At 41.9% G+C, this 19224-nt stretch overlaps 1 protein-coding gene across 1 annotated transcript in view; it reads left to right on the top strand.

Annotated features, from left to right (window-relative positions):
• Positions 1–9885: 9885 nt before the first annotated feature.
• Positions 9886–19224, top strand: part of LOC139468111 (broad substrate specificity ATP-binding cassette transporter ABCG2-like) — a 34281-nt gene continuing 24942 nt past the window's right edge. Inside the window, exons 1-4 of the mRNA XM_071249846.1 lie at positions 9886–10132; positions 10221–10417; positions 13386–13445; positions 13862–13976. Of these exons, the coding sequence (XP_071105947.1) occupies positions 10088–10132; positions 10221–10417; positions 13386–13445; positions 13862–13976 (417 nt within the window). The 5' untranslated portion in view covers positions 9886–10087. The remainder of the gene's footprint in view (positions 10133–10220; positions 10418–13385; positions 13446–13861; positions 13977–19224) is intronic.

Raw genomic sequence — 19224 nt, 5'->3', positions numbered from 1 at the left:
TATATGTTAAGTGTACATATGATTGGCGTATTGTATCTGTTACGTGTACACATGATTACCGTACTATATATGTTAGGTGTACATATGATTGGCGTATTGTATCTGTTACGTGTACACGTGATTACCGTACTATATATGTTAGGTGTACATATGATTGGCGTATTGTATCTGTTACGTGTACACATGATTACCGTACTGTATATGTTAGGTGTACATATGATTGGCGTATTGTATCTGTTACGTGTACACATGATTACCGTACTATATATGTTAGGTGTACATATGATTGGCGTATTGTATCTGTTACGTGTACACGTGATTACCGTACTATATATGTTAGGTGTACATATGATTGGCGTATTGTATCTGTTACGTGTACACATGATTACCGTACTGTATATGTTAGGTGTACATATGATTGGCGTATTGTATCTGTTACGTGTACACGTGATTATCATATGTCAGGTTCCAGAAAATGTTGGGTTTTTAAAAAAAATAAAATTATGCCTGAGACTGTTGATATAAGAAGAATAAATAATTATGGGCTCATAGTGTTAATCATAAAATATCTGGTTTTGCAGCTGTAGCTGAACAAATATTCAATCTCCATACAATATCCTAACACACACACACGTACGTACGCACGCTCACACACGCGAGAATATCAAACGGTCGGTCCCTCATGCGAAATAGGATCCACCAGAATCATCCCACCAAGATAAGAGGGACAGTGGCCCGCCCGCTGATTGCCGTGATAAGAATAACTAAAATCTTTTTCCCCATATTTTTTCTGTGGATCAAGCATAAACGGTTTACACATGAACTAGTCCACGGTAGAAAACACAAACCTTCACGTAATAAATATTGTGAGTAAATATCGGCTATAATCCTGTTGTTCAACAGCTGGCCCGAAGAGCTGATGAGCGCCTTTATAGTATATATGTCATGGTACAGTGGCAACAAGTTCAGAGAACGGCGGCCTTTTGAAGTGCGTCGTATGCTGGGATATTTATGTACAGTCGTGACAGGTCCGATCCAGATATGTAAATGTCCACACCGTGCACGAACGATATGTTTCTTGGGCTAATACGAACCGACGTATATGTATAAAGCTGATGCTAAATGTTTAGTTGTCAGACGGTGTTGTTCTGTCACGTTTCGTCCGAAAAGAAAGTTGTGGTTAAGGCTTTATACTCTTGTGAATCAATATTTATAATAGTTTTATAGTTTTAATTCGAGATTATTTGATGATATTACCCATAAGTTAATAGTATGGGGTTCGAGGATATACTATATGCATTATATGAACCTTTTTAATGGATGTTGTGATTATTTATATGTGAGTGAGTGAATGATGTTTTACGCCTTCTAGAGAAATATTCCATCTGCATCATGGCGTCATGTATATAATTTGACTCAGGACCAGGCAAACCAGTGGTTGACAGTATGAGTCACGATCCACGGCGTCGGGACACGACGCTACACGATTAACCAGGTCACACACAGCCACCCAATCCTCATTTGTCAGTTACCCGTGAAGATTCGGGTGAGAATAGGTCTTCAGCAACCCATGCTTGCCGTAAAAGGCGACTATGCTTGTCGTAAGAGGCGACTAACGGGATCGGGTGGTCAGGCTCCCTGACCTGGTTGATGCATGTCATCGTATCCCAATTGCATGGATCGATGCTCATGATGTCAATCACTGGCATGTCTGGTCCAGACTCGATTATTTACAGACCACCGTCATATATAGCTGTAAAACCAAACATTAACATGCCGATGTCCCACCAAAAACAGTTGAACTGAAATATCTCATGTCGACACGGAAAATGTGAAGAATTAATATCAGGTTTTGTAAAACATTTTCCTACACCTGTGGGTGAGAAACCCATTTGACATAACTGGTATCAAACATATGTGTGAGATCGAATTCCAGGCCCGTGATTGGCTAATCCATGGCGATGACCTGATGTCAGATGATGACGGACTACTTTTCTGATTGTAAGTCATTGATAAGTCATTGAATGTTCATCTAAGTGTGTGTTGAACCACAGGGCCGTGTAATTAGTATTATTGATAACCCTCACTTCGAAGTCGTATAAGATTCAAAATACATCACGAAAACTAATACACTTCACAGTTTTGAACCCCCCCTTCTGCTTATCATATACAGTCATTTTAGGCGAAGCAAAATTACTGAAAGTGACTTCTGAAAATTAGGTACATCGTCAATCTCGCCAAATCACAATTCACGGCGTTAAATAAATCTACTTATTGTTTAGAAATCTAAATATCGGATATTTACTCGAAAAATCAAGGTAGAAAAATAGCATATTAGAGATCACCGAGTATCAAATCACTTATGAAAATTCTGAAACGTCGCTGATAAGCCTAGAATCGTTTAGAATGTTTTGGAAAATACGCGTAGACGAACGCCGAAGTGTACAAAATGTACGTTCCGCCATATTGGATTGTTTACAAAATGCCGGTTATGAGATGCCTATTCGATCAGGTATATTTCAAACTCAGCTGCTATACATGCATGCCTGAATTCCTCATACATTTTAAAAATGAAATGACAAATGGAGCAAATTATATAGATGAAAGCATGCGAAATGAATTAGGTGTGGAAACGAAAACTGTGCTCGGAAAAATGAACTTGTTGAAATGTAAACAAAGCAAAATTCAGATTTTACACTGTGTAGCATTTTTAGAGGTACTTTCGTCAAACTGTTTTTTATATTGGCTCGATCACGCGTTTGAGAAGATTCATGGGAAGAGTATCGTTGCACGAATTATGGAATTTCAAATATATATACTTCACATTTTTAAAAGTAATCCCATATATGATATACAACGGACAAATGTATCAGAGAAGGTAATTTTTAATCATTAATGTCCAAAGAAGGATTTTAATTAACGGTGGTAACCATAATTTGTTCCAAGCACCTACGGTATTCGCGGTAATAACATCAACAGTTTAAATCATAACAAGCACAACAATCTGATGGCACACAAGTTCAGTAGAGTGTATGGCCACCATGTGCGTTGACAACTACCACACAACGCCTCCGCGTGGACCTTGTGATGTTTGTGAACACATGATTGGGAAGACGACACCATTGTTGCTGCAAAATGATGCCAAGATCTTGCAAATTCTGTGGTTGGTTCTGGAGTGTGCGCAGACTTCTGCCAAGAGCATCCCAGACGTGTTCGATGGGATTGAGGTCGGGAGACCTTGACGGCCAGTCCATGACGTTGACTCCCGCATTCTGAAGGAAATTCCTTGTCAAAATTGCTGTGTGGCATTGTCGTGTTGGAAGATCAAACCGGGTCCATGTGCTGCCATAAAAGGCAGACGTTCTGGTGCCAGTATCTGGTCGCGGTAAGCAGCCGCGTTGAGGTTGCCACGGATGACAAGAAGCCTGGAACGTGCATTGCCACAGAAAGCCCCCCACACCATGACACTTCCGTCTCGAAATCTGTCAACTTCCTGTACACAACACTGTGCGTAACGTTCATGACGGCGCCGCCACACCCTCGCCATACCATCAGCAAATCGAAGGTGAGCAGTTCTCAGACGTTTCGAACAGTTTGCGCACTCAGTCTACCCCTAAACAGTTCATTTCTGGTTGATTTAGCCGTCACAAATCGGTTACGAAGGTGACGTAAGACAATCTGACGATCCTCTGCATGTAACGTCACACGTGGTCGACCTGTCCGCGGACGATCAGCGGTGGTACCCGTTTGCTGTAGACGCGTCTGTAAATCATAAACAGTCCGTCGACTACAACCCATCGTTCTTGCGACTTCAGCTACGGACGTTCCCGTCTGCAACATGCCGATGGCACGTTCACGTTGCACATTTGAAAGGCATGGCATGACAAATGGCCGTAAAGACTTTTGTTTTCTTGTGTTTTTCTTTTTTGGTTTAATGACTGCTAACAAGTATGGCTAAAACACGTGTGGTATTATGGCCACGTGACTAGCTGCACGTGAAAAACCACTTTTGCCACTATAGTGTTATGCACATGATTTTGATCGATTCACCTGCAAAAAAACGGGTGTTATCGGAAGACAATACTTGGCCATTACTGTTTAAATACACAATAAGGGCCAATAATGATAACTGGTCTAAATGTTACAATTTTAGGATTGTGAAGTTTTTAAGTTGGTTCAGTTTACATTACAATGATGTGGTAAATTCAACAGAAACCGCAAAGGTTTCCGTCCTGTGTGACGCCATGACACCCACAACGGCGACGGTAGTTATCTACATTTCTGACTAATTCTCTTTGTTACATTAGAAAATATGGTAAACAAATAACAGTACGCAGATTGTCAGAATGTTTCTGATTACTTACGTGACACATTTATGCATATACGATCCCTCAATTAACGAAAATCCTCCCCTTGAAATCTCGCGTACGGTTGTCAGAGATTACGCAATTTCGTAAAAAGCCGATCACGGAAGTGATGTCATACGGAAGAAAACATTGTTGTACATATTTGGTAATTTCAATGAGGTGTAAACTTTTAACTCGGCATCCAGCGTGTTCTTTGTTTTTGTCTAGTTTGCATTATCATCATCGCCTTGATGATCCTCAGAAAAGACGAAAACCTTTTTGTGTAGTCACATTATTTATGAGTAGTAAGCAGTACATAGGATGACGTCACTTATGTTACAGTGATGTTATGTATAAATGCGCGATCATAATAGACAAAATGCATCGATTCGATGCTAAAAAGGTGCGATTTTAGAGTGTGTCAGAAACAAATTACTGCACTCGTGCCTGTCAGATACAATTGATCAGACACCATCACTTTCGCTCGTTAGATACGTTTTGAAACAACTGGTTGCAAGATCAATGGTATCTGACAGACACAATGTTGTAATCTCTATATGTATCATATGCAACCTTGCATTTGTCTTGTAATATTATATTCATGTGTAAGACGTTTTATATACAGTCATAAAACGCTTGTCACATTACAAGACAAGTACCTGTCACCCTGTCTCAACTCAGCATGGTGACTTACCGAGTCACTCGCGCTCGTTGAGCCAAGGGTAAACAATGGCGAATCCGATGAAACAGGTATGTTAGTGTGTGTGTGTGTGTGTGTGTGTGTGTGTGTGTGAACGTACATATATAGACACATTGACGGTTTCCTTCCTACTCAATACTGTCAAACATATTTTCATTACAATGTACGTTTTAGCATGATCACGAGGGGTACATGCATGGGGTTCCATGCGCCCCGCGTAGGTTTCATACCGCAGCCGGAGACGCGCTGTATGAAGCCTTACGAGGGACCGGGGGCGAGTATAGTAGAAAGCCTAACGAGGGGCGCATAAAAGCCAGTGTACCTCGAGTGATACTGCACTACAACAAATTAATCTTAGCGACATGTCATCATCTGCTATTGTGAAAGAATTAAACCAAAATCAAAACTGATTCAAATATATTTTTTTCCTAGCAGGCGGGATGCATAGTATTTTATGAAAGTAAACCTGCATGGAAAAGAAAACTCTTTTGAACTGGAACATTAATTAACTGACGTTGATATCTAGTCATGAACATTGGTTCTCTTTACCAGTAATATGTAGTATGTAACGAGAGAGAGAGAGAGAGAGTGGGGGGGGGGGGGGGGGGGGGGAGGGGGGGGGGTCGACATGGATGCAATCTTTTGCGCTAAAGATTTGCCCTACTTATGGGTGACCAGTTTTGCCGGAATTTACAGTTGCTTGGCTTTAGAGTGAGTCCTGCTTCTATCATCTTCTGGAAAACTGACTTGATGTGATTCAAGTGTTCTGTAAACGTTTTAGAAAATATTATCATGTCATCTATATATATTTATATGTAACGCCAATTCATTTCCTTAAGTGCCTGAAATGGTTTGCTGAAATGCCATAGGAGCATTTTTGAGGCCGAAAGGGATGCGATTGCATTCAAAAACACGATAGGGTGTAATGAAGGCCGACTTGTGTTTTGTATCTGGGTGGAGCGGTACTTGCCAAAAGCCACTAACACAATCAAGGAAACTACAAATGTTGACATGGCTGTCGACTTTATATGGCATCAATGACATCTTTAAAACGTGGTAGAGGGGAAAATATAGGCTTGGTAACTGCACTGAGGCGTCTATTATCTACGGCAAAGTGGTAAGAGCTGTCCCGTTTTTTATCCCCCACCAGGAAGTGGGGCAGGGGATATAAGAACGGAGTTCGTCCGTCCGTCTGTCCTTCCGGCCGTCCGTTTTCTCAGAAACTACTGAACTTAGTTGCATGAATGAAAGTTTGCATGTTTATCTAAGAGAAACTTGTCAAGACTGAGTTTAAAAATTGATCCCGTAAATGATCTTTTCACAGAATTACAGCCCTTGATCGATGTTATTTTACTTAGTGCATAGTGTCTGCAGTGTGGACACGTTTTCTAAGAGATACTTATGAAGTTATTTATTCCCGAGGAGGGGCCTTTTGTGTGTATTATTTTCACATTTAGTCATTTTTACTGATGACATGAAGAGGCCCAAGTGCCTACCTTACGGCTTTATAGGACTCTTTTTTTATTGTTTATATTCACTTCTATATGAACAAGCCCCCATGGTAGGGGGAAGTGATGATGCGGTTTCTTTGTTAACCACGACAACGGGAGAGTGCCATTCTGAGTGAGTTAGATTTAACGTCCCATCGGCAATAGTTTAGCCATATCGTGTTCCATTCAGATGGACTGGGCTGAATGATACTGGCTTCTAACATATCTTCCACCTGTCTGAAACATTCTTTCATAATGGCTGCGATTTGCTTATAAATTGGGAGTATTATAAGTCTGGCGTCACCTGTTTCTATTTTGTGATGATGTAAGTGGGTATGTCCCCATCCTGACCAATCTGAGGCAAAAACTTATCTTTGTGATTCAGTAAATAGAGAATCCCACCCTCGTGTCTTTTGTTATCAAATATATCAACACGAGTTTATAAAAGTGGCAAAACTCTTTTTGATATATTTGATATCAAAAGACACGAGGGTGAGATTTTATTTATCATCCAAAATCATTCTTCCAACTTCTTCAGTTTGTCTTAAGTGTAACAAGAGTTTGCCACTAACGTGGCTATATTCCCCCGCCCCTGTTGCAGAATTTATGACATAATTAAATCTAAACAAACCCCAACCTTTTTTAACCGAGGTGGAACTTGTCATGGAAATTGGAAAAAAGAAGAGTTTTGAACCTAAGTCCATCTTGTAGCCATGGAACCGTAAAAAATAAAATTTTCTAAAATTTCTAAATAGTAAAAGGCACCAGTTCAGCATGTACTTGACAGACCTGCAAAGTTTCATGAAAAAATAGTGAACAGTTTGTGAGTTATGCTCCGGAAACGAAACGTGACGGACTTCAGTAGCAGAGCCATTAGTGATGTCATTTGATTGTGACGTCATGGTAACAATGACGTCACAATGGACTGCAAAGCTTTGTGGTGCATTTTCATTCTCCTGTGGGAGCCAGTTTTGGATGATAAATATAGAATACTAAACGAACTCCCGTGTAATACCAATTTTATGAAACGAGTGAATAGTTGTGGTATCTGACGAGCGAAAGCGAGTCAGATACCACAACTATTCACAAGTTTCATAAAATTGGTTTTACACGAGAGCGAGTTTAGTATTTTATTTATTACTTGTCATTTATAATGTTTTTAGAATTATACTGTTGAGTGTAAATAGGCTGACACCTACACGATCCATGGCATAACCCAATTGAGTTTAACAGAATAATACTTCAAACACGTCAAAAGTTGAAACGTATGAATTTAATATCATACAATGGTCCACCTTTAGAATTCAGGCGTTCGTCCCACAAAATTATCGTAGTGCTAAGGCTATCACAACTCACATAATTTAACTTAGACTAACGACTGTCGTTGCGCTACCGTACCATCGCCTTGTGGAACGGGGCCTTGCACCTCAAAGTTTACAATCACGTCACAATACCCGATGACGTAATTTGTTGAATTTTGTTGCAAGATTCATCGGCGAAACAATGTCATGTGACGCCAGCCTAGCAACAAGGTTGCTGGGGTCATCGAGTGTGCATAAGCTCCTCCAAGTGATCTATCATCTCCACACACAATGTCGTTGAATACGCCAAGGGATGTTGAGAGCTTTCAATATTTATTCGTGAAACGTGTTCCGAGAGTACATAAGCACGCGTTTTGGTATTACACAATGTTTAATGAAGCTGTATGTTTATTAAACGGGTGATCTCTTCACGGGCAAGTAATAAATAGAGAATCTCACCCGAGTGTCTTTTGATATCAAATTTATCAACACAAGTTGATAACAGTGGAAATATTCCGAGGCTTGCCGAGGATTTTTACCACTTTTATCAACCAGTGTTGATATCAAAAGACACAAGTGTGAGATTTTATTTATCATCTAATATCATTCTTCCAACTTTTTCAATTTGTAGACAGTAATTAGCAGTGTCTTAAGTGTAAAATGTACTGCTAACAGCTTTAGTAGCAGAGCCATTAGTGATGTCATTTGATTGTGACGACATGGCAACCAGTGACGTCACAATGGTCTGCAAAGCACTGTGGTGTAATTTCATTGCAGCGATCGCTTGATCTCATCCAAGCGATATCTCCTGTGGGATCCAGTTTTGGATGATAAATGCATTTGACTGTATACTTGTATTTTCAATATTGTCACTATATTTAAAACGCTTTTGAGGACAAAAGCTCCACGACGTTCAGGGGTACTGTTATAGTGGAAACCCCTTCAATATGTTTCCTTAAAACTTCACTATCCAAAATACCTAATTGTTTCAATATGTGTCCTAAGTGCACAGAAGTTCTATCTTCTTTTTTCTGTTTAATGTATACAGCAAACATTCAGGGTATCCCCTCTAATCATAAGGCCCCTTCCCCAGCACTCTCTATAAATGCCAAGTAACACATCCTTACACGTCACCGTATGGTCTTTTATTATATAAATGCTTTACTATACTGCTACTTGCATTGTTCTGTTTAAAACCCACCTACATCAGTACAGTTATTATGCTTTAGTGACAGTGAGAAAATTCTAACATTCTGCCCATAGGTTGAATTTGATATGTGCCATAAAAAAATGTCAGCTCTCTTTTGAGAAAGAAAAAAAATCAGCCCCTAAAAAGGCAGAAAAAACCCCAACATGACTCCCCCTAGATATCAATATGATCCCGCTATATAACGGCGGTCTGTGTTCATATACTTGAGTCTTTACCAGACAATCCATTGATTGACATCATGAGCATAGGTCCACGCAATCTGGATATCAGTCATCACTGATCAGTACGCGAGAAGTGCACGCACTTAAATGACGTTTTAGCGAAATACGCATAAAGTCGGAAAGCGCGCGTAAAAATACAAACTCTCTCTCTCTCTCTCTCTCTCTCTCTCTCTCTCTCTCTCTCTTTCTCTCTCTCTCTCTCTCTCTCTCTACTACTTCGTCCAGGCAAAATAAGGTTTCGCTTGGAACAAATTGCAACAGAATGCTTTGTTATAAAATGAATTCTGTTGCAATTTGTTCCAAGTTGAGTGAAAAAATGGCCTAAATTGCCTGGACTAAAACTGGTAAAGAGAACCAATATTCCTGACCGGATATCAACGTCAACCACAGGACCATATGTAACTAATAATAAAAAACAAACGTATAAATTTCACATTATGTCAACATCGTCCATCTGTAAGGTGCCATGCGCGAAAAATTAAAGATGACAACTAAATTTAGAGTTTACACAGAGTTATCGAACAGAGTCCACTGTTGACATTTATTCACGTGGCTCAGAAGTCACGTGGGATTTCCCGTTGTTTCTGAAACAGGAATTTCTGTCGAAGAACCCACTATGCGAGCAGGAAGTAGGAAGCGAAAGACGACGTCCGTCATGGTGATATCCAATCATGTCAAAACTGTGATAGGAAATGTTTTACCCGAAAGCAAAGTTTGATCATTTGTAATTGAATGTCAATTACATTCGCGCCCCAAGCTTTTGCAAATAACTGAGTGCTTGCTTCGATCGATGCAACAGGCTGCCTCACCTACGAAATAATGTACACGTCCCAAAGGAGGAATATGGAGCCAGAAAATAACATGGTAAACATTTGAAGCAGGACTCTGACCGAATGAATTTACGCAGTGTTTATCGTGATGGTACTTAGTCTAATGTTATTAACTGTTTCAGGAGAAGCTTTTGGTGAACACACAACTAAACGGAATAACAAAATACGATGGCGATGCTGTGAAAATCAACTTAGAGGGAGGGAGCGATAAGCAGTCTGGATCCGTGTTGACAGCCCACAAGGTCTGCTATGAGATAGCAGTAAAAGACAAGCCATGTTGTGGTCGCAATGTAAACAAGAGGATACTTCAAGATGTACAGTGAGTCGCATCTTTGTTCTGTTGGCGCGCGTCTGTCACACGCTCGATCTCCACTCGAGTGACTCCCCTTGCTATTGTCAACTTCGACATGCAGCAGGAATACATATGTCGTCTCGTTCTGGACGTGTTTATTTTTGTTGGGGACTACGATTAAATGGTTTGGGCGTTTTGCTACTTGATCAATAAACAGACGGAGTGTTATCAGTTATAATGATCAAGACATCATGAATAGATTGAAGAATCTTATAATAAGCTATAATTCATCAAAATGATTCAATGAGATGATTCCAGTAATATAGTATAGTATGCATGTGCATCAGCCAAAAAAGGACATTTTCTGCCTGCTCATGGAATTGACATTGAAAATCTAAACACTGTAACATATCCTCAAAATTCAGAGCACGATGGAGATCAAATTGATATCACTATCATGGGCGGATGCAGCTCTTTTGAAAAGGGGGGGTGCACAATTAAGATCTATTTATTGTCTGGTGGTAATTTATACAGAAATAAAGATTTTTTTCGAAATAAAAAGGGGGGGTGCGCACCATTTGACGGCGGTCTGTAAATAATCAAGTCTGAACTAGACAGTCCAGTGATTGACATCATGAGAATCAATCTACACAACTGGGATACGATGACATACATCAACCAAGTCAGCGAGTCTGATCCCCCGATCCTGTTAGTCACCTTTTACGTTACGGCAAGGATGGCCGGTTGCTGAAGACCTATTCTCTAACCAGATCTTCATGGGTCTGATATTGGTGTATTTAAGACCTGCATGATGACCATGTATAGACAAGAGTACTGTACTTAGGCATTAGTATCAGTAAGGTGAGGTTGCATGTATATAATGTCCTTATCACTGTACATGATATTACATACTAAATAATTCAATGCGCCACATTATTGTGGGATTTCACTATTGCCAGTGCTTTAAACGATGTAGCTACTTTCTCCAAACAGACCCTGTCATTCCTTTACTCGAAATAAAACAGATGACCATGTTATAACTTGAGATGACTTAAGTACCTACAAAGTGAAAAAAATTGATGTTTGCAAAAATACATTACTGCTACTATGGTGAACATCATAGAGTCATCCTGTTGTTCCTCACCAACTACTGAAACATGTAAGTATGTGGCAGTCAGTCATCCAAGGCAAAGTCCTTGTACTGATTGGAGATGAGTTTTATTCATGCTATAGCATTATTAACATGGGGAGACTAGTACTGAAGAAGTACCCTGTTACACAACACTGCAGTGTTTGATACACATCATGTATGACATCTTCACATAAGTCTTTGTCATTTCCTCTAGCCAGTATTAGGTATAAAGGATTAAAGCTACATTAGAAACATGCTATTTGTGGTGATCATTTCCAGATGGTTCCCTCTCATTGTTATACAACCTACTACAATATAGCCTGTACATACCCTCCATAGTAACTGCCTGACTGAACGCAATATTGCCTATCATATATTAACGAGGGAGGCAACGAAAGGAACACTTGTCCCCTTCCTTTGTAGATGTTAATACCCTCTTGTTGTCAACTAACGATGATTCTGACATTGTGTCATATTTGTGCCTGGTCTGTCAGAGAACACCAAACAATAAATTACTTGGCTTCAACCCAACAAAACCAACAAATCCAGCCCCAGACTCCAAGCGCTAGCTGGCGAAACCACATCCATCAGTGGGTCCACAATACTTTATTCATGATGTAACAAATACAACTACATACTGACGATGGTACAGACATGCCAGGTGGTGACTTGGAGGCGTTAGTCAGCCAACCTGCCTAGCCGCTGTCCCGGGGTCAAGTCCACAAAACACAAAATATTCCACGTTTGATCCTGTCAGACTGTCATGTATTGCCTGTGCGACTCATGTATATTAATCTGCCTGCTGTGTCCCACACCTCATCCACAAGGCATGCTTCAGTTGCCAACCATCCATTCTCTTTAATGACAGGCAGCTGACCTCGCACATGACTAGGTGCTGCTGGCCATTATAATAGCCAACTAATTTGTATCTGTATATGTATGTACATGATGTATGTATATGGAGGGAGGGAGGGAGGGAGGGATGGATGGATGGATGGATGGATGATACTTGACTCAGGGAATATATTAAACCTGTATCATGCCAAAGTGCCTTCATTACTGCCTGTTAACAATAAATCTCCTGTTTATTATCAGGATATATAGATAATTTCTACTTTCATTGATGTGTGTTGATATAATTAATATCAAAAGGCACAAGAGTGAGATTTTGTTTATGATACAAGATCATTCTCAATTAGAATATTTATAATAAACAATGTATTAATTTTTTTGACGATGTTGACATTTAAAGCTTTATTTATATGGGTGCATTACCACACAAAGAAATCTCAAAATGCACTTTTTTAGTTTGACTGTAACTTTAAGGGGAAGATATTTTATGTCGCAGTACGAGATATGTGAGAACTCACTATGTAACTATTGCATTGACCACTTGTTTTATAAATTCTTACTGCAAAGTGAAATGAAAAGCCTTTCTTTTTTTGAAATTTGTAAATCTGTCAAGAGTTTATGCCAGGCTATAGATGTGCCAACATTCTCCTGCGACATTACAGCTGATAAGTGACATCAAGTTTAGCATTACCATGTTACTATAACTATGGAAGTTTTGGCCTTGCACTCGATCACATCCTCACTAACCCAAGAGTTCTGTAGTTTTACTGTTATGTCGTGGCACTGATGAATGAAATGAATGAAAATATGTTTCCAAGTACAACATAATTAAAACAATTATCACTATTGTTACATTTGAACCATCACGCTATTGTTTATCCCAATCAGGAAAACAATATCTCCTCCAAGATATTGTTTGATTTCAAACAAGCAATATCTGCTGTGGGAGCCAGTTTTGGCTAGTAAGTGTATTTTCCCCATTATGAGTTACCATTATGTTTGTAATTTCAGTGGTATCTTCAAGCCAGGCATGAATGCTATCCTGGGACCAACTGGAAGTGGGAAGACATCGTGAGTCAACTTCAATTTCTAATATTCTTTGTAATTAAGACTGGTCAATGAATTTACAAATAAGATTATTTAAGGAATAATGTGTACAAAGTACTTCATTCTTGTCAAAACAATGCTGAAGAATCAACTGCGATTGTGATGAGATGGTTGTGACCTGATTGCATTCAAAGTTCCTGGTACTATCAGCCAGGTATTGTCTGACCCAGACTCAATATAGAGGCCACCATTGTGGCTTATAAATGCTGACTGTTGTGTAAAACAATATTCACTCAACGTTCACTTTTCTCCCAAGTACATATGAGAGTTCCAGCCTCCTGAGCTCAGCAATAAAACAGTGTGCGCATGACAAACGTTAACGTCTAATGATAAAGTGCCCACAACAATGAATGCAGTATGATATGCTGTTCCCACTCCAGATTGCTGGACATCCTGGCTGGGCGGAAGGACCCCCAGGGGCTGTCCGGTCAAGTGCTGATCGATGGCTCCCTGCCCCCCTCCAACTTCAAGTGCATGGTGGGATATGTTGTACAGGTGAGAAACACTTCAAACTCATCAATAGTTGTTTGGAAAATGCTCTAAAGTAGGACTAACAGAGGAGGATGTAAATGCTCTAAAGTTGGACTAGCAGATGATGATGATGGTGGTGGTGTAGGTGGTGGTGGTGATGTAGGTGGTGGTGATGATGATGATGATAATGATCATGATGATGATGATGATGCATCCAGCTTGACCAGACACGATTGCTTAATATGTGCTGAGTAATTGCTGCCCATTGCTTTAGTTTTGTCTAGCTTGACAAGTGGTCCAAGTGGCCTTATCACTGATTGGCTTGGAGCAGTATGTGACATGTATGCATGAACTGGGCCCTACATAGCATGACCTGTAGCATGAGTGACAGCAACTTCTCATGTAACTTGAGGCGCTTAATGGGAAGTGCATTGATAACAATGGTAAGGGTCATAGTTCATGGCATATTTTTGGGGGAGAGAATCCCCATTAAGACCCTCTTCCCTCTCAGTCAAACTTAATGACATACTGCAAACCACTTAATGTTCTTGTGTAACAGTAGTTTATTTATGATGTAAAAGATTTGTGACATTAAACATGTTGATTGAAAGTTGACTCCTGTCGTTAACTGTTCATGTGAAGTTTATTGTGGAGCCAGTCCAGAGTTTTATGTAAGACTGGCCTATGGGCATGATAAAGAATTCCGCCTGATAGGAACTGTCATTCTTTTCTCAGGGATGGTTTTACCGTTCCATTTATTCAAATGAATAAATTGCTAGATGAGTTGGAAGCTTTCTGGTCAGTTACATTTTGTTGCATATCTTGAAAAAGAAGTTATGTATCTGAAATTCAATTTCCCCAGACGATAGTTTAAGATAGACTATTCATGTAAAATTCACCTTGGAATAATGCTCCAAAAGTCCCTTATACTGATTGTATTCCCTGTTCCCCTACTGCAGTACAGTGTTGACAGTGTTCCCCTACTGCAGTACAGTGTGTTGACAGTGTTCCCCTACTGCAGTACTGTGTGTTGACAGTGTTCCCCTACTGCAGTACAGTGTGTTGACAGTGTTCCCCTACTGCAGTACTGTGTGTTGACAGTGTTCCCCTACTGCAGTACAGTGTGTTGACAGTGTTCCCCTACTGCAGTACTGTGTGTTGACAGTGTTCCCCTACTGCAGTACAGTGTGTTGACAGTGTTCTCCTACTGCAGTACAGTGTGTTGACAGTGTTCCCCTACTGCAGTACAGTGTGTTGACAGTGTTCCCCTACTGCAGTACAGTGTGTTGACAGTGTTCCCCTACTGCAGTACAGTGTGTTGACAGTGTTCTCCTACTGCAGTACAGTGTGTTGACAGTGTTCCCCTACTGCAGTACAGTGTGTTGACAGTGTTCCCCTACTGCAGTACAGTGTGTTGACAGTGTTCCCCTACTGCAGTACAGTGTGTTGACAGTGTTCCCCTACTGCAGTACAGTGTGTTGACAGTGTTCCCCTACTGCAGTACAGTGTGTTGACAGTGTTCCCCTACTGCAGTACAGTGTGTTGACAGTGTTCCCCTACTGCAGTACAGTGTGTTGACAGTGTTCCCCTACTGCAGTACGGTGTTGACAGTGTTCCCCTACTGCAGTACAGTGTGTTGACAGTGTTCCCCTACTGCAGTACAGTGTGTTGACAGTGTTCCCCTACTGCAGTACGGTGTGTTGACAGTGTTCCCCTACTGCAGTACAGTGTGTTGACAGTGTTCCCCTACTGCAGTACAGTGTGTTGACAGTGTTCCCCTACTGCAGTACAGTGTGTTGACAGTGTTCCCCTACTGCAGTACAGTGTGTTGACAGTGTTCCCCTACTGCAGTACAGTGTGTTGACAGTGTTCCCCTACTGCAGTACAGTGTGTTGACAGTGTTCCCCTACTGCAGTACAGTGTGTTGACAGTGTTCCCCTACTGCAGTACAGTGTGTTGACAGTGTTCTCCTACTGCAGTACGGTGTGTTGACAGTGTTCCCCTACTGCAGTACTGTGTGTTGACAGTGTTCCCCTACTGCAGTACAGTGTGTTGACAGTGTTCCCCTACTGCAGTACAGTGTGTTGACAGTGTTCCCATACTGCAGTACAGTGTGTTGACAGTGTTCCCCTACTGCAGTACAGTGTGTTGACAGTGTTCCCCTACTGCAGTACGGTGTGTTGACAGTGTTCCCCTACTGCAGTACAGTGTGTTGACAGTGTTCCCCTACTGCAGTACGGTGTGTTGACAGTGTTCCCCTACTGCAGTACAGTGTGTTGACAGTGTTCCCCTACTGCAGTACAGTGTGTTGACAGTGTTCCCCTACTGCAGTACAGTGTGTTGACAGTGTTCCCCTACTGCAGTACAGTGTGTTGACAGTGTTCTCCTACTGCAGTACAGTGTGTTGACAGTGTTCCCCTACTGCAGTACAGTGTGATGACAGTGTTCCCCTACTGCAGTACGGTGTGTTGACAGTGTTCCCCTACTGCAGTACAGTGTGTTGACAGTGTTCCCCTACTGCAGTACAGTGTGTTGACAGTGTTCCCCTACTGCAGTACAGTGTGTTGACAGTGTTCTCCTACTGCAGTACAGTGTGTTGACAGTGTTCTCCTACTGCAGTACAGTGTGTTGACAGTGTTCCCCCTGCTGCAGTACAGTGTGTTGACAGTGTTGTCCTACTGCAGTACGGTGTGTTGACAGTGTTCCCCTACTGCAGTACAGTGTGTTGACAGTGTTCCCCTACTGCAGTACAGTGTGTTGACAGTGTTCCCCTACTGCAGTACAGTGTGTTGACAGTGTTCCCCTACTGCAGTACAGTGTGTTGACAGTGTTCCCCTACTGCAGTACAGTGTGTTGACAGTGTTCCCCTACTGCAGTACAGTGTGTTGACAGTGTTCCCCTACTGCAGTACGGTGTGTTGACAGTGCAGTACAGTGTGTTGACAGTGTTCCCCTACTGCAGTACAGTGTGTTGACAGTGTTCCCCTACTGCAGTAGGGTGTGTTGACAGTGTTACCCTACTGCAGTAGGGTGTGTTAAGAATGTTCCCATATTGCAGTACAATGTGTTAACAATGTTCCCATACTGCAGTACAGAGTGTTAATGGTGTTCCCATACTGCAGTACAGTGTCTTGACAACATTCCCAAACTACACTACAATATGTTAACAGCATACCCTATTGCAGTACAAGGTGTTAACAGTGTTCCCATACTGCAGTACAGTGTGTTAACAGTGTTTACATATTGCAGTACAGTGTGTTGACAACATTCCCAAACTACACTTCCGTGTGTTAACAACGTTCCCCTATTGCAGTACAATGTGTTAACAGTGTTCCCCTACTGCAGTAAAGAGAGTTAACAGTGTTTACATACTGCAGTACAGTGTGTTGACAGTGTTCCCCTACTGCAGTACAGTGTGTTGACAGTGTTCCCCTACTGCAGTACAGTGTGTTGACAGTGTTCTCCTACTGCAGTACAGTGTGTTGACAGTGTTCCCCTACTGCAGTACAGTGTGTTGACAGTGTTCTCCTACTGCAGTACAGTGTGTTGACAGTGTTCTCCTACTGCAGTACAGTGTGTTGACAGTGTTCTCCTACTGCAGTACAGTGTGTTGACAGTGTTCCCCTACTGCAGTACAGTGTGTTGACAGTGTTCCCCTACTGCAGTACAGTGTGTTGACAGTGTTCCCCTACTGCAGTACAGTGTGTTGACAGTGTTCTCCTACTGCAGTACAGTGTGTTGACAGTGTTCCCCTACTGCAGTACAGTGTGTTGACAGTGTTCCCCTACTGCAGTACAGTGTGTTGACAGTGTTCCCCTACTGCAGTACAGTGTGTTGACAGTGTTCCCCTACTGCAGTACAGTGTGTTGACAGTGTTCCCCTACTGCAGTACAGTGTGTTGACAGTGTTCCCCTACTGCAGTACAGTGTGTTGACAGTGTTCCCCTACTGCAGTACAGTGTGTTGACAGTGTTCCCCTACTGCAGTACGGTGTTGACAGTGTTCCCCTACTGCAGTACAGTGTGTTGACAGTGTTCCCCTACTGCAGTACAGTGTGTTGACAGTGTTCCCCTACTGCAGTACGGTGTGTTGACAGTGTTCCCCTACTGCAGTACAGTGTGTTGACAGTGTTCCCCTACTGCAGTACAGTGTGTTGACAGTGTTCCCCTACTGCAGTACAGTGTGTTGACAGTGTTCCCCTACTGCAGTACAGTGTGTTGACAGTGTTCCCCTACTGCAGTACAGTGTGTTGACAGTGTTCCCCTACTGCAGTACAGTGTGTTGACAGTGTTCCCCTACTGCAGTACAGTGTGTTGACAGTGTTCCCCTACTGCAGTACAGTGTGTTGACAGTGTTCTCCTACTGCAGTACGGTGTGTTGACAGTGTTCCCCTACTGCAGTACTGTGTGTTGACAGTGTTCCCCTACTGCAGTACAGTGTGTTGACAGTGTTCCCCTACTGCAGTACAGTGTGTTGACAGTGTTCCCATACTGCAGTACAGTGTGTTGACAGTGTTCCCCTACTGCAGTACAGTGTGTTGACAGTGTTCCCCTACTGCAGTACGGTGTGTTGACAGTGTTCCCCTACTGCAGTACAGTGTGTTGACAGTGTTCCCCTACTGCAGTACGGTGTGTTGACAGTGTTCCCCTACTGCAGTACAGTGTGTTGACAGTGTTCCCCTACTGCAGTACAGTGTGTTGACAGTGTTCCCCTACTGCAGTACAGTGTGTTGACAGTGTTCCCCTACTGCAGTACAGTGTGTTGACAGTGTTCTCCTACTGCAGTACAGTGTGTTGACAGTGTTCCCCTACTGCAGTACAGTGTGATGACAGTGTTCCCCTACTGCAGTACGGTGTGTTGACAGTGTTCCCCTACTGCAGTACAGTGTGTTGACAGTGTTCCCCTACTGCAGTACAGTGTGTTGACAGTGTTCCCCTACTGCAGTACAGTGTGTTGACAGTGTTCTCCTACTGCAGTACAGTGTGTTGACAGTGTTCTCCTACTGCAGTACAGTGTGTTGACAGTGTTCCCCCTGCTGCAGTACAGTGTGTTGACAGTGTTGTCCTACTGCAGTACGGTGTGTTGACAGTGTTCCCCTACTGCAGTACAGTGTGTTGACAGTGTTCCCCTACTGCAGTACAGTGTGTTGACAGTGTTCCCCTACTGCAGTACAGTGTGTTGACAGTGTTCCCCTACTGCAGTACAGTGTGTTGACAGTGTTCCCCTACTGCAGTACAGTGTGTTGACAGTGTTCCCCTACTGCAGTACAGTGTG

The sequence above is a fragment of the Haliotis cracherodii genome, unplaced genomic scaffold, assembly GCF_022045235.1.
Source record: "Haliotis cracherodii isolate W230 unplaced genomic scaffold, xgHalCrac1.p SCAF_2, whole genome shotgun sequence".
In the NCBI taxonomy this organism is placed as follows: domain Eukaryota; kingdom Metazoa; phylum Mollusca; class Gastropoda; order Lepetellida; family Haliotidae; genus Haliotis; species Haliotis cracherodii.
This window is presented reverse-complemented; position numbering and strand designations above follow the sequence as displayed.